General features: G+C 43.5%; 1 protein-coding gene across 1 annotated transcript in view; it reads left to right on the top strand.

Moving 5' to 3' along the window:
* MYO10 (myosin X) overlaps positions 1-14,555 on the top strand; it is a 213,558-nt gene that overhangs the window by 73,358 nt on the left and 125,645 nt on the right. Inside the window, exon 3 of the mRNA XM_011947462.1 lies at positions 9,065-9,252. Coding sequence (XP_011802852.1) covers positions 9,065-9,252 — 188 coding nt within the window. The remainder of the gene's footprint in view (positions 1-9,064; positions 9,253-14,555) is intronic.

Raw genomic sequence — 14,555 nt, forward strand, 5'->3', positions numbered from 1 at the left:
AGGTGTGAGCCACCACACCCGGCCCCTATTTTTTTCTTTTTTAAACTAAAAAAAATTTAATTCTGGTAAAATGCATGAACAAAATTCATCACATCCGTTTTTAATGCGCAGTTCAGTAGTGTTAAGTATATTTACATTACGATGTAGCAATCTCCAGAACTCTTCTCCTCTTGCAGAACTGAATCCATACTCATTAAACAACAGCTCCCCATTTTCCCCATCTCCAGCCCCTGGCAACCACCCTTCCACTTTCTGTTTCTATCAATTCGATTATTCTGGATCCTCATATAAGTGGAATTGTACATTTCCACTTTCTCTATCAATTTGAGTATTCTGGATAACTCATACAAGTGGAATCGTACAGCATTTATCTTTTTGTGACTGTCATATTTCACTTAGCATAATGTCTTAAGGGTTCATCCATGTTGTAGCCAGAGTCCGAATTTCCATCCCTTTTAGGGCTGAATAATTTCATTGTATGGATATACCACATTTTTTGTATCTGTTCATTTATTGGTGGACACATGCGTTGCTTGTACCTTTTGGCTGTTGTTTACTGAATATTTTTTATACATGGTATAGAAAGTTTGAAAAAGCATCCGTGAGTTAGTGAAAATATGCAAAAAAGAATAAGAAAGTGCTTGGAGGATGTGGGTTTAAGGAAAATCTTTTTTTTTTTTTTATTATACTTTAAGTTCTAGGGTACATGTGCATAACGTGCAGGTTTGTTACATATGTACACTTGTGCCATGTTGGTGTGCTGTACCCATCAACTTGTCAGCACCCATCAACTCGTCATTTACATCAGGTATAACTCCCAATGCAATCTCTCCCCCCTCCCCCCTCCCCGTGATAGGCCCCGGTGTGTGATGTTCCCCTTCCTGTGTCCAAGTGATCTCATTGTTCAGTTCCCACCTATGAGTGAGAACATGCGGTGTTTGGTTTTCTGTTCTTGTGATAGTTTGCTGAGAATGATGCTTTCCAGCTGCATCCATGTCCCTACAAAGGACTCAAACTCATCCTTTTTTATGGCTGCATAGTATTCCATGGTGTATATGTGCCACATTTTCTTAATCCAGTCTGTCACTGATGGACATTTGGGTTGATTCCAAGTCTTTGCTATTGTGAATAGTGCCACAATAAACATACGTGTGCATGTGTCTTTACAGCAGTATGATTTGTAATCCTTTGGGTATATACCCAGTAATGGGATGGCTGGGTCATGTGGTACTTCTAGTTCTAGATCCTTGAGGAATCGCCATATTGTTTTCCATAATGGTTGAACTAGTTTACAATCCCACCAACAATGTAAAAGTGTTCCTATTTCTCCACATCCTCTCCAGTACCTGTTGTTTCCTGACTTTTTAATGATTGCCATTCTAATTGGTGTGAGATGGTATCTCTGTGGTTTTGATTTGCATTTCTCTGATGGCCAGTGATGATGAGCATTTTTTCATGTGTCTGTTGGCTGCATGAATGTCTTCTTTTGAGAAATGTCTGTTCATATCCTTTGCCCACTTTTTGATGGGGTTGTTTGTTTTTTTCTTGTAAATTTATTTGAGTTCTTTGTAGGTTCTGGATATTAGCCCTTTGTCAGATGAGTAGATTGCAAAAATTTTCTCCCATTCTGTAGGTTGCCTGTTCACTCTGATGGTAGTTTCTTTTGCTGTGCAGAAGCTCTTTAGTTTAATTAGATCCCATTTGTCAATTTTGGCTTTTGTTGCATAAGGAAAATCTTGAACACAGCAGATGCAGGACATGTTATGAATGAATGTTAGTTTTCTCTTGTTTAGAGTACTAAATATGGCCTAAACTATAGGTTTAGAAATTTTTATAGAGTATGAAGTTTTTCTTCTTAGAATATGAATCATAAAACGAGAAGGACCACAGCAGTAGCGCCTACATACTTGGAATATAGCCATGTGCCATTAAATGTGTGATCTTACCCGGGCATTGTGGCTCATGCCTGTAATGCCAGCACTTTGGGAGGCCAATGTGAGTGGTTCGGTTGAGGCCAGGAGTTTGAGAGCAGCCTGGCTAATATGGTGAAACCCCATCCGTCTCTACTAAAAATACAAAAATTAGCCAGGTGTGGTGGCGGGCGCCTGTAATCCTAGCTACTTGGGAGGCTGAGGCAGGAGAATCGCTTGAGCCCAGGAAGCAGAGGCTGCAGTGAGCCGAGATTGTGCCACTGCACGGCAGCCTGGGCAACAGAGTGAGACTCTGTCTCAAAAATAAATAAATGTGTGATTGATCTTTAAAAATCAGTAGCAGTTGTTTATATTTAAGTGCTCTTTCTCTACTCAACAAGCAGAAAGGGTCCTGGACATTTTTTGAGGAATCTGGGGAGTTCAACTTGTGGTCCAGTTTAAAGCTATAAAGTAGATCATGAGGCACGAAGGATCGTCACGCGTCCGAGGCAGGCAGCTTCTAGGGCGCACATAACTTTTATTTATTACTTACTTCAAAAGGTGAAAGGTTTTAAACGTACTGAAATGCAGATCTTTTGGAAAAGAATTTTTTTTTCACTTGATGCAATATGTGGTATGTAAAATGAAAAGCAAAATAAAAGCCTGGTTTAGTATCTTCTGTTAACGTTAACCATGCATTCAAACGACCTTTTACCTGAAAACATGTTTCAGTACCGCCCCCCGCCCCGACATAGTGGCTCTTGGAGGGAAAAGCCTTTGATTCCACAGGAGATTTGGCACTTCCTTCCAACATAGCCACGGGGGTGGCGCCTGGCAAGGCTCAGAAGGAACCAGTGTAGTGCGGCCAAGCAGATGGGAGAACAGCGGAAGCCTAGGAGCCTGGGGTGGTTTCAGTGTAGATTAGAAGATAGTGTCTTCCTCAGTTGCTGTGGGCATCGCTTTTATGGGTTGAGAGCCTGAATGAGTCCCAAAATCCTCAAGAAAAGATGAAATCAGGTTCCTAACCTGGATAAAGAACGTAAGACCATGTGCTGTGCCCTTCAGAAGTTTCCCATCAAAATGGGAACAATCAAGGCTTTCTTGATAAAGCAGCAAAATTCTGTATATTAATATTTATGCAGAATTTTAAAAATATATTTTTATGTAGAGATGGGGGTCTTGCTCTATTGCCCAGGCTGGTCTTGAACTCCTGGGCTCAGCCAGTTCTCCCACCTTGGCCGCCCAAAGTGCTGGGATTATAATCATGACCCACTGTAGCTGGCTGGAATTTTAAATGTATTGACAATGTGTAGTAATGAGGGACCACATTTTTTTCATGGTAACTCACTTGGCTGAATGACAGATGAAGCATGCATTTTATTGTGAGAGTCAGATATGAAGGTCAATATTATTGCAGGAAAAGTGTGCAACCACCAGAGCTGTGCTGGTCATTGGCCATGATTAACATCTTCTATAACTAAACCAACTGGATGGTTTTGGTCTTTCACTCTCAAACTGTGTGCTTTTTGAAGCCATCTGGTAAAGTGTTCTGTTTCACAGCATGCCCGATTATCTTTTCTCTTGAAAGATGGTGACTCAGCAATCGATTGGTGGCAGTAGTGTGGGGTGGCATGGACTCGGCTTAGGAGAGGAGAGTATCATGGTGCCTTTTGTGGGCTGCATGACCATCAGCAAGGATGCCACATAATTCTGCAGAGTCTGTGGGCTGCCTCCACAGGAAGCATCTGCTGTTAAGAATCCTTTCTCAGCCGAGCGCAGTGGTTCACGCCTGTAATCCCAGCATTTTGGGAGGCTGAGGCGGGTGGATCACCTGAGGTCAGGAGTTTGAGACCAGCCTGGCCAAAATATAGTGAAATCCTGTCTCTACTAGAAATGCAAAAATTAGCTGGGCGTAGTGCTACGCGCACACCTGTTATCCCAGCTACTTGGGAAGCTGAGACAGGAGAATCTCTTGAACACGGGAGGCAGAGGTTGCAGTGAGCCGAGATCGCGCCACTGTACTCCAGCCTGGATGACAGAGTGAGACTCAGTCTCAAAAAAAAAAAAAAAAAAAAGTTATTTGTCTTCTAAAGCACTGCTGATTCTGGTGGAGAGGACCTGTGGACACTGATTTCTGGGTTGTGTGTGTTGTCTCTAGTTGCCACAGCTACCACATTGACATCCTGAAACATTTAAAAACTATTTCACTGGACAAGATGCGGTGTGAATTACTGTAAAAAGTCCAGCAAGAGCCCATTTTGGATGTTGCATCTTCACCTTTGCTAACAGGCTTAATGCCACTTTGTCTTCTACCCTCATTCCAAGCCCATGTCATCCACACTGTCAGAACAAGCAGTATCTTAAAAGGATGCTCTATGGCTAGTGAGGTTCCCCAACCAGGAGGAGGAATATGGTTTAAAAAAAATGATCATTCTTTCAAAGGAAGCTGTGTAAGACGTTTTAGTGATGGTTTTATGAGTAAATCAGTGCCTTAAGAAAAAAGGGCTCATCTTAGAATTTTACAGCAACCGTACAAACATGTCATGAATGGGACATGCAAAATGATATGGGCATATCGTTTCTTAAGAGGTGTGTTGATGGGTGAATATCCTAATAATAAATTAATTAAATTTAATAGTAAGCTTAATGCCCATGACTGTGGCTTTCACCCTCTGCTTGTATTGTAACTGAGGAAGAGGATTGGCGTGTGCTTAATTGAGCCTGCCATGTTGATTGTTTGACTGAGTGTTGACTGTTGCTTGTCAGCTTCCTCTGACCTACCTGGCTGCATAAAGAGTGACAGTACTGTCAAAGTAGAGAAAAAAATAAGAATGTATTTCACAGTACAAATGAACATTTTTGATACTTAGCAGAAAAAAACAACAATAATGTGAACAACTATCAAAAAAGTAGAAAACAAACATGGCATTTTAAACAAAGTAGTGGAAGACGCCAGGCACTCACAGCCTCAAGTGTTGTCTGCCTGCCCCCTCACCTCTGCAGATGTTGCGTAGAAGGAGGCACTAGAGTGTCTGTGGTCCAGGCACTGATAGAGGATGGAGGCATCCCAAGGCGTAGGACACTTTTTTTTTCCCCAACTTCCATATTTTTTTTTCTGGTCAAATCTTACTCATAGTGCTCCGACAGGACAAAATGGACTTTCTAGAGAGTTGATGTTTCCAAGAACCTGAGAATTTACTCATAAAAGCACCAGATCTTTTTTTCTAATTACGGTGAAATTCATTTCACATAAAATTAACCATTGTAAAGTATACAACTCAGTGGCATTTAGCACATTCACAATGCTGTGCAGCCAACACCTGTTTCAGTATGCTTTCTGCTGCTGTAACATGATACCACACACTGGGTAATTTATAAGGAGCAGAAGTTTACTTGGCTTATGATTCTGGAGACTGGCAAGTCCAACAGCATGGCACTGGCATCTGGTGGGACCCTTTTGCTGTGTCATGGCCTAAGGCATCACATGGCGAGAAAGCTTGAGTATGAGACAGAAAGAATGCATGTCGAATTTACTCTTTTATTAGGAGTCCACTCTGCAATAACTAACTCACTGCCACAATTCCAGAATAATGGCATTAATCCATTATGAGAGCAGAGCCCCATGACCTAATCACTTCTTTTTTTTTTGAGACGGAGTCTCTCTCTGTCGCCCAGGCTGGAGTGCCGTGGCGCAATCTCGGCTCACTGCAAGCTCCGCCTCCCGGGCTCACGCCATTCTGCTGCCTCAGCCTCCCAAGTAGCTGGGACTACAGGCGCCCGCCACCACGCCTGGCTAATTTTTTGTATTTTTTAGTAGAGACGGGGTTTCACTGTGTTAGCCAGGATGGTCTCAATCTCCTGACCTCGTGATCCGCCTGCCTGGGCCTCTCAGAATGCTGGGATTATAGGCCTGAGCCACCGCACCGGGCCTAACCTAATCACTTCTTAATCACCTTTGTAATTTTACCTTCCTAATACTGTTACAATGGCAATTAACTTTCAACACAAGTTTAGGAGGGGACAAACATTCAAACCATATAACCTGTATCTTAGTTCTACACTATTTTTATCACCTCAGGTGGAAACCCTGTACCAGTGAAGCAGTCGCTCCGCTTTCCTGCCACCGTCTGCTCTTAGCAACCACCGATCTTTCTGTTTCTATGGATCTAACCTACTCTGAATATGTGAACTTTTGTGTCTGGCTTAATATGTCTTCAAGGCTCATTCACATTGTAGCATGGATCAGCACTTTATTGTTTTTTGTGGCTGAGTAATATTACATGGTATGGGTATGCCACATCCATTCGTCTGATGATGGACCTTGGCATTGTTTCCACCTTTTGGCTGTTATAAATGGTGCTTCTGTGAACATGTGTGTACAAATGTTTGAGTATTTGCTTTCACTTCTTTTTGATATGTATCTAGGAGTGGAATTGCTGGGTCATAGGTAATATCTTTTATGTTTTTAACCTTTTTAAAATTTTTTGCTTCATATTATTTCCAAAACACATTCCAGGTTGAGTAACTCTTATCCAAAATGCTTGGGACCTGAGTGTTTTGGATTTCTGATATTTTCTTCGATTTTGAAATATTTGCATTATACCTACCAGTTGGGCATCCCTCATCAGAAAATCTGAAATCTGAAATCTGAAATGCCCCCATGAACATTTCCTTTGAGCCATCATGTTGTTGCTGTAAAAGCTTCAGATTTTAGAGCACTTCAGATTTTGGTTTTCGGATTAGCGATACTCAACCTGTATGGACTTATTTATATTTGAAAAGTTATACTGAACCTAACAATACTTTGCTTGATGTTCCTGGCAGATACTATGAATATGAAATACTACAAATTGCTATAATATGGTGCAGATGCTCTTAGGATGTTTGGACTTTCTGTCCAGTTTTGCTTGTTGTTTCTTGTTGCCCCCCGCAACCCCCCCGGATGTGGGCATCCCTGGTGTCTTTTTGTGTGTTCAAATTTCCTCTTCTAACAAAGACACCAGTCAGATTGGATTAGGGCCCACCCTAATGGCCTCATTTTAAGTTAGTCACTTATTTAAAGACCCTATCTCCAAGCACAGTAACATTCTTAAGTACTGGGGATTGGGGCTTCAGCATGTGAATTTGGGGAGAAGGCATGGATCAGCCCATAACACCCCATAAAGCCCTAGACACACTGCGTGAGCTTTATAAAAGTTGATTGGTGGTTGGTGGTGGTTGCAGGACTCTCTGCTCCCACCCCTGTCTGACTTACTTCCCCAGTTGTGTCTGAGCCTGGAAACCAGGTAACCAGAGTTAGTATTTCCTGCAAAAGTGCAAGTGAATAGTTATGTCCACATGGAGAGGCCTAAGGCATTAAGAGTTGGTAACTCTGTAGCCTCTATTTTCCTTCTTTCTTTTCTTTTCTGTTCTTTTCTTCCTTTCATTCCTTTCCTTTCTTTCTCTCTTGCACACTCTCTCTCTCACTCTCTCTCTCTCTGTTTTCTTTCTTTTTTTTTGACAGAGTCTCGCTCTGCCGCCCAGGCTGGAGTACAGTGGGGCAATCTCGGCTCACTGTAACCTCCGCCTCCCAGGTTCAAGCAATTCTCCTGCCTCAACCTCCCGAGTAGCTGGGATTACAGGTGTGTGCCACCAGGCCTGGCTAATTTTATGTATTTTTAGTAGAGACAGGGTTTCACTGTGTTAGCCAGGATGGTCTTGGTCTCCTGACCTTGTGATCCTCTTGCCTCGGCCTCCCAAAGTGCTGGGATTACAGGTGTGAGCTACTGTGCTCAGCCTAATACCTAGCATTTTTGAAATAGTCATGTTATCTTTTAAAAGCTGTAGCTGGCCGGGCGCGGTGGCTCAAGCCTGTAATCCCAGCACTTTGGGAGGTCGAGACGGGCGGATCACGAGGTCAGGAGATCGAGACCATCCTGGCTAACACGGTGAAACCCTGTCTCTACTAAAAATACAAAAACTAGCCCGACGAGGTTAGTAGTAGCGGGCGCCTGTAGTCCTAGCTACTCGGGAGGCTGAGGCAGGAGAATGGCGTAAACCCAGGAGGCGGAGCTTGCAGTGAGCTGAGATCCGGCCACTGCACTCCAGCCCGGACGACAGAGCGAGACTCCGTCTCAAAAAAAAAAAAAAAAAAAAAGCTGTAGCTAACTCTGCATAGCATAAAATTTGCCATTTTGACTATTTTGAAGTGTACAATTCAGTAATATTAGGTACATTCACAGACCTAGCACTTTGGGAGGCTGAGGAGGGAGGATCACGCAAAGCCAGGAGTTCGAGACTAGTCTGGGTAACAAAGCAAGACCGTGTCTCTACAAAAAAATTTAAAAATTTAGAATAATAATAATAATAAGGACATTCACAATGTTCTGCATCCACAGGTACTAACCACTTCCAGAACTTTTTTTGAGATGGAATCTCACTCTTGCCCAGGCTGGAGTACAGTGGCACTAACTCAGGTCACTGCAACCTCTGGTTCCTGGGTTCAAGTGGTTCTCCTGTCCCAGCCTCCCGTGTAGCTGGGATTACAGGCATGCACCACTATGCTTGGCTAATTTTTGTATTTTTAGTAGAGATGGGGTTTCCACATAATTGGCCAGGCTGGCTTTGAACTCCTCACCTCAGGTGATCCACGTGCCTCAGCCTCTCAAAGTGCTGGGATTACAGACGTGAGCCACAAGGCCCGGCTCACTTCCAGAACTTTCCCATCACACTAAACAGAAACTCTGCACCCATTAAACTGTAACTTTCCTTCTCCCGCAGCCTCTGGCTACCTCTCTTCTCCTTTCTGTCTCATCACTTTTTAACCATGCTGTTTCACAGTAGCCATTTGATGAGACAGGAGACTGGATCTGACCAGTCCTTTGTCTGGGGGAAGGGATTAAGATTGGCGAGGTCAGCGGGGAATAGGGATCTGGGCCTGGGTCGCCTCACCATCTTCCTTCTCTTGTTTCCCTCTCACTGCCATCCCCCTTTGAAATGGCTTCATTCATTTGTCCAGAACATCAAGATTTGGTTTCCAGAAGGTGCAGGGACAGTGTGCACCTGGGAGATAGAAGCAGTCTTTCCTCCTGGTGCACACTGAGTGGGTTTTGTTGGAGCTCATCCAGTGACCTGGGTTAGAAGTGACGCATCCCTGTCTCACCCTGTGCTTGCAGACCTACATCGGCTCCATCCTGGCCTCTGTGAACCCCTACCAGCCCATCGCCGGGCTGTACGAGCATGCCACCATGGAGCAGTACAGCCGGCGCCACCTGGGCGAGCTACCGCCGCACATCTTCGCCATCGCCAACGAGTGCTACCGCTGCCTGTGGAAGCGCCACGACAACCAGTGCATCCTCATCAGGTAACGGAGCTCACAGCCAGTCGGGCTTTCCCCACGGCCAAGGAGTCCCTCCCCGCACCCCGCGCCCCAGGCCCCTTAGGGCGTTCACCAGAGAAAGCTTTTACAACTGCCTGAGTTTCTCTGGCAGAGTTTTCTGTTTTGAATGGCATGATAACTTCAGCTTTCAGAAGGAGCTCACTTAGCAAAGCAGATGGACCATGTTGCTTGGCTCTTATCCTCAGAATAATTATTCCATTCTGTTTCTTTTTTAAATAAAAAACAAAATAAAAACAAAAAAAAACATTTATTTGCCTTAATTATTCTTTGATTTATTTCAATGATGAGGCATGATCCTTCTATCTGTTTAAGGAAATCTTGCATAGTTCTTTAAAATTTAAACGTTTTGTGTAGCCTACAGTGCCACTCACAAGGCTTATATGTGTGAACAAGGTTTCTTTTTTCTTTACTGCAATAAAATAACTCTAGATAGAATCTCCCAGATTTAGGCATTTTTAATAATGGAGTACTCTTAAAGTTTACCTTTGAATTAGCCGCAGAAGAGGGGCTCACTGTGTGTATGTTAAGGGTATATTTATTTCAATTTTTTTTTTTGAGTGGGAGTCTTGCTGTGTCACCCAGGCTGGAGTGCAGTGGCGCGATCTCAGCTCACTGCAAGCTCCGCCTCCCGGGTTCACGCCATTCTCCTGCCTCAGCCTCCCGAGTAGCTGGGACTACAGGTGCCCGCCACCTCGCCCGGCTATTTTTTGTATTACTTTTTATCTTTTTTTTTTTAGTAGAGACGGGGTTTCACCGTGTTAGCCAGGATGGTCTCGATCTCCTGACCTCGTGATCCGCCGGTCTCGGCCTCACAAAGTGCTGGGATTACAGGCTTGAGCCACCGCGCCCGGCCTCAATTTTTTTTTTAGTGGGCGAGAAGGCACGTGTCATGTCTGTTTTAGCTGAGTCGTACTCACTTTTACAAAGAAACTGTTAGGAGCCCCAATATCAGTTCTTTCATTACTAGGAACTATCTTAAAAAGTAGTAGAATATTTTTTAAATAAATATTTATTGTCCAGGCGCAATGGCTCACACTTGTAATCCCAGCACTTGAGGAGGCCGAGGTGGGTGGTTCACTTGAGGTCAGGAGTTGAAGACCAGCCTGGCCAACATGATGAAACCCCATTTCTACTAAAAATACAAAATCAGCCAGGCATGGTGGTACATGCCTGTAGTCCCAGCTGCTTGGCAGGCTGAGGTGGGAGGATCACTGTAACCTGGAGGTGGAGGTTGCAGTGAGCCAGGATCACACCAGGCACTCCATCCTGGGTGACAGCAAGACTCCGTCTCAATAAGTAAATACATATATACATACATACATACATACATAAATTTTCTTAATTTTTATTATTAACATTCAAATTGACCTCATCGCATGCATGCTAGTGCCATCCTGTTGGATCTTGTTAATTATTTCTATGGAACTGTGCTCTAGTGATCATCACCACACCCCGGGTGATACTCAAAGCAGACGTGATGAATGTCAGTCTCTTCTAGTGAGGTTTCCATGGAGGCTCCAAGCATTTCTTCATTCATTTCTCCTCCCAAGAGTTCACTCATGGGGCATAGCTGTTACTGAGGAGCCACAGTCTTGTGAAGCTGCTAGTGTGAAAGAGGATTCTGACATCTGCATCAGATGGCTTTCTAGTCCCAACTTGTGGCAAGATAGTTATTATATTATTTCAAGAGAAATGGGAAAGGGAAAGGAAAGTGTGGTTTGGATTTGGCGGGGGATGTTGGGGGTGGGGGACACTAAAAAGACTGCTCTCTCTGGATTTCCCATTCAGTGGATGTAAGACCACAGGAGACATATGGAGAGCCATATGTCAGCCTAAGACTCCCAGCCAAGTGGGCCTGTGGGCACTGAAGCCCCGAATCGCACAGACAGACCCACCTGGTCATGGCTACAGCCAGGTAACTGGTGGGCATGATGACTGTGGGAAACTGATTCCCAGATGGTGGAGAAAAGCAAATAGGCTCTGCCTTTCTCCTTTCACCCCAGAGCGCTTAGAGCAGCCCCCCTGCTCCTGTGGGGAGAGACTAGGGTCGGGGGAGGACAGAGGTGCCCGAGGAGGTCCTTCTGAAACCCTGGGGCAGGGAAATGGATGGAGAGTGTTCGCAGTATCCCATGTGAGAGCTGATTGAGGATGAGTAAGAAATAATGGCTCACGGTTTCTGACGGGTTCTGTGTGTTGGACTCTGTGCCAAGAGCTTGCCAGGCATCAGCACATTGAAACCCCTGACAGCCCTTTGATGTGGGTGCTCTATGATGATATCTGCAAGTGCCACACACGGAAAGCCATTTGCGGGGAGTGTGTTCTTCTCACTGGCAGTTTTTACCTGTTATCTTTTTTGTAGTTCTTTGTTTTTTTTAACAAATGGGATTATATGTATATGAACAGCTGAATTCTGTCTCCCCCCCCCCCCGGTGTGTTGTTGTGTGTGTGTGTGTGTGTGTTTGTCTAACGGGAGGGAACATATGGACAGATGTACTGTCTTCCCATTACCTAAATTCTAACAGGACTGATAATGTGTTGGGCCATAGAAACAGCTTGGATAGAGGGACTGTCCGTGTATTCAGTTAAACGGATAGGGATCATGACAGCTTGCAGTTAATTGAAATGAAGCAGCTGCTTAATATAGAAACAGAGCATTTAAGATTCACATACCCAATAAAACAATCTGATCTGTGACTAGAACCACTATTTGTGGGCTCTTCTAAATAACTTCATAAAAGTTCCAGAGTTAGAATTTAAAGATCATTATTTCAGCATACAGAATATCATTTAAGAAGATTAACAGAAGGGAAGAGAACAGTCTATTTTAAAAGATCAAATTGGTGTCCACACTTAGATCCTTAAATAATTGCCATTGATAATTGCTTGTATTTATTACATTCAGTGGAAGAAATGAGAGCATGACTAATACATCACTTGCTAGACAGAGCCGCTAAAGAAGAAAGTGAAACATCAAATGAGATCATTGTGCATATATATATGTGTGTGTGTATGTATTAAAACGGAAGGAGGTTGGCATTTTCATGGTATTTAAAAATAAGGGGGAGAGCAGGGTGGATCCTAAACAGAAAGCTCCAATTATGCAATGCTGATGTGAACAGAGTAACTGTATTTATCTAAATTAATTCAGGAAACAGAGACTTTAAGAATAGATTTCTCATTAAAATGTGTTTTGATTTTAATAGCTCTCTTCAGCAGTTTTTTAAAGTGGGGGTTGAAGCTGTGGGAATTAAGAGAAAATGGAATATAGAAATAGGAGTTGCTGGACACAGGCGCCCTGTTTAGATTTCCTTGGGCATGATCTGCCCCCTGCTGGCTCAAATGTGTTTTACTACTTTCAAAACATTCTCATGCTTGAGAAAATAAGCCTGTTTGAATTATACAGAACTTCATAGATGAATTTTTCTCTCGCTTTATAAGTGAATATCGATTGGACAGGCTCCTCTGCTATTTGGTGGCAATGCCAGGTCCCGAGGCTTCTAGTTAAAGCCTCTTTCTTTGATCTCATTTTCAAGATTGTTGCCTCTCTTAATGTCTAGTTTCAATTTTGCCATTTTTTGTGTACATTTAAATGAATGCTCATGCTATTACGGTTTTGAATATGTGTGTGTTTGTGTGTGTGTATATATATATATATGTAAAACTTACTTGAATTTTCCATCTGATAAGGTCAGTGTTTGACTTCGGTTATCTCTAGTACAACTGACACTGACTCTAGTTTTTCATACACAGTATACACCAGACAGGGTTTAGTTTATTATGGTGTGTTAGTCCGTTTTCACACTGTTGATAAAGATATACTCAAGACTGGGCAATTTACAAAAGAAAGGTTTAATCGGACTTATAGTTCCATGTGGCTGGGGAAGCCTCACAATCATGGTGGCAGGCAAGGAGGAGCAAGTTACGTCTTACATGGATGGAAGCAGGCAGAGAGAGTGAAGAAGACGCAAAGGCAGAAACCCCTGATGAAACCATTAGATCTCATGAGACCCACTCATGACCACAAGAACAGCATAGGGGAAGCCACCCCTGTGATACAGTCATCTCCCACCGCGTCCCTCCCACAACATGTGGGAATCATGGGAGTACAATTCAAGATGAGATCTGGGTGGGGACACAGCCAAACCATATCATGTGGTCTTTGCAGTATGTATGACTTCTTACGGTGAATAATATAGACAAGGCCTGTGGCTAATTCATCTTTGCAGCCTGGTACCCAGGACAGTGTCTGGGAGAGGACCAGCATTCAACAGCTGTCAGTCAAAGGATGAATATATGGAATGACTATTGGTTCAGGATCTTTGCTTGCTTTGTGTGTTTTGGTTTTTCAAAACTTGAGTGATTTCTACTTAACCATGTCCTGGATTGATAACTGAGTGTTTGGTTTATTTTCTACTTCTACATTTAGAAGTGATAGTGTTGGAATGCTGAACAAAACTTGCATCCTCAATTAGAAAGGCACCAAGCAGAATAAGGCATGGGGACATGCTCTGGTAATACAGCAGACGAAAGAGGTGGAGTGGGAAACGCAAAGAAAAAGGAACTGAAATTCATCGAGAGACTTATTCTTGTGTATTCCTCAGAGGGGTCCAAGAGGCATTTTCTGTAGGGAACTGAGGCTCAGGACTGTTTGGTGGACTTCCTGAAGAAACTTCAGCTATTAGCCACAAACAGGATTTGAACTTCAGTCTCTCTGCCTGTGAAGTCTATATTTCTGTTTTGTTTTGTTTTGTTTTTTTGAGATGGAGTCTTGCTCTGTTGCCCAGGCTGGAGTGTGGTGGCACAGTCTTGGCTCCTCCTCCCAAGTTTAAGCAATTATCCTGCCTCAGCCTCCCAAGTAGCTGGGATTACAGGCATGCACCATCATGGCTGGCTAAGTTTTTTATCGTGTTTTTAGTAGAGATGAGGTTTCACCATGTTGGTTAGGCTGGTCTCGAACTCCTGACCTCAAGTGATCTGCCTGCCGCCCAAAGTGCTAGGATTACAGGCATGAGTGAAGTCTGTATTTCCGGAACAGAATCTTACTTTCTGGTTCAGCTTCATAACATAAGGGCTTTGTTTGGCTTCCTAAGACCTTTGCACTTAATCCTTTAGACAGTAGAGAAGTTTCCTAAGTTCGTTGAACAATTGAAGGAGTGATCCGGTTTATATTTTGAGAAAATTGTGTGGATCGGCCGGGCGCGGTGGCTCAGGCCTGTAATCCCAGCACTTTGGGAGGCCGAGACGGGCGGATCACGAGGTCAGGAGAT

The sequence above is a fragment of the Colobus angolensis genome, unplaced genomic scaffold (assembly GCF_000951035.1).
Source record: "Colobus angolensis palliatus isolate OR3802 unplaced genomic scaffold, Cang.pa_1.0 Scaffold266, whole genome shotgun sequence".
NCBI classification, from domain to species: domain Eukaryota; kingdom Metazoa; phylum Chordata; class Mammalia; order Primates; family Cercopithecidae; genus Colobus; species Colobus angolensis.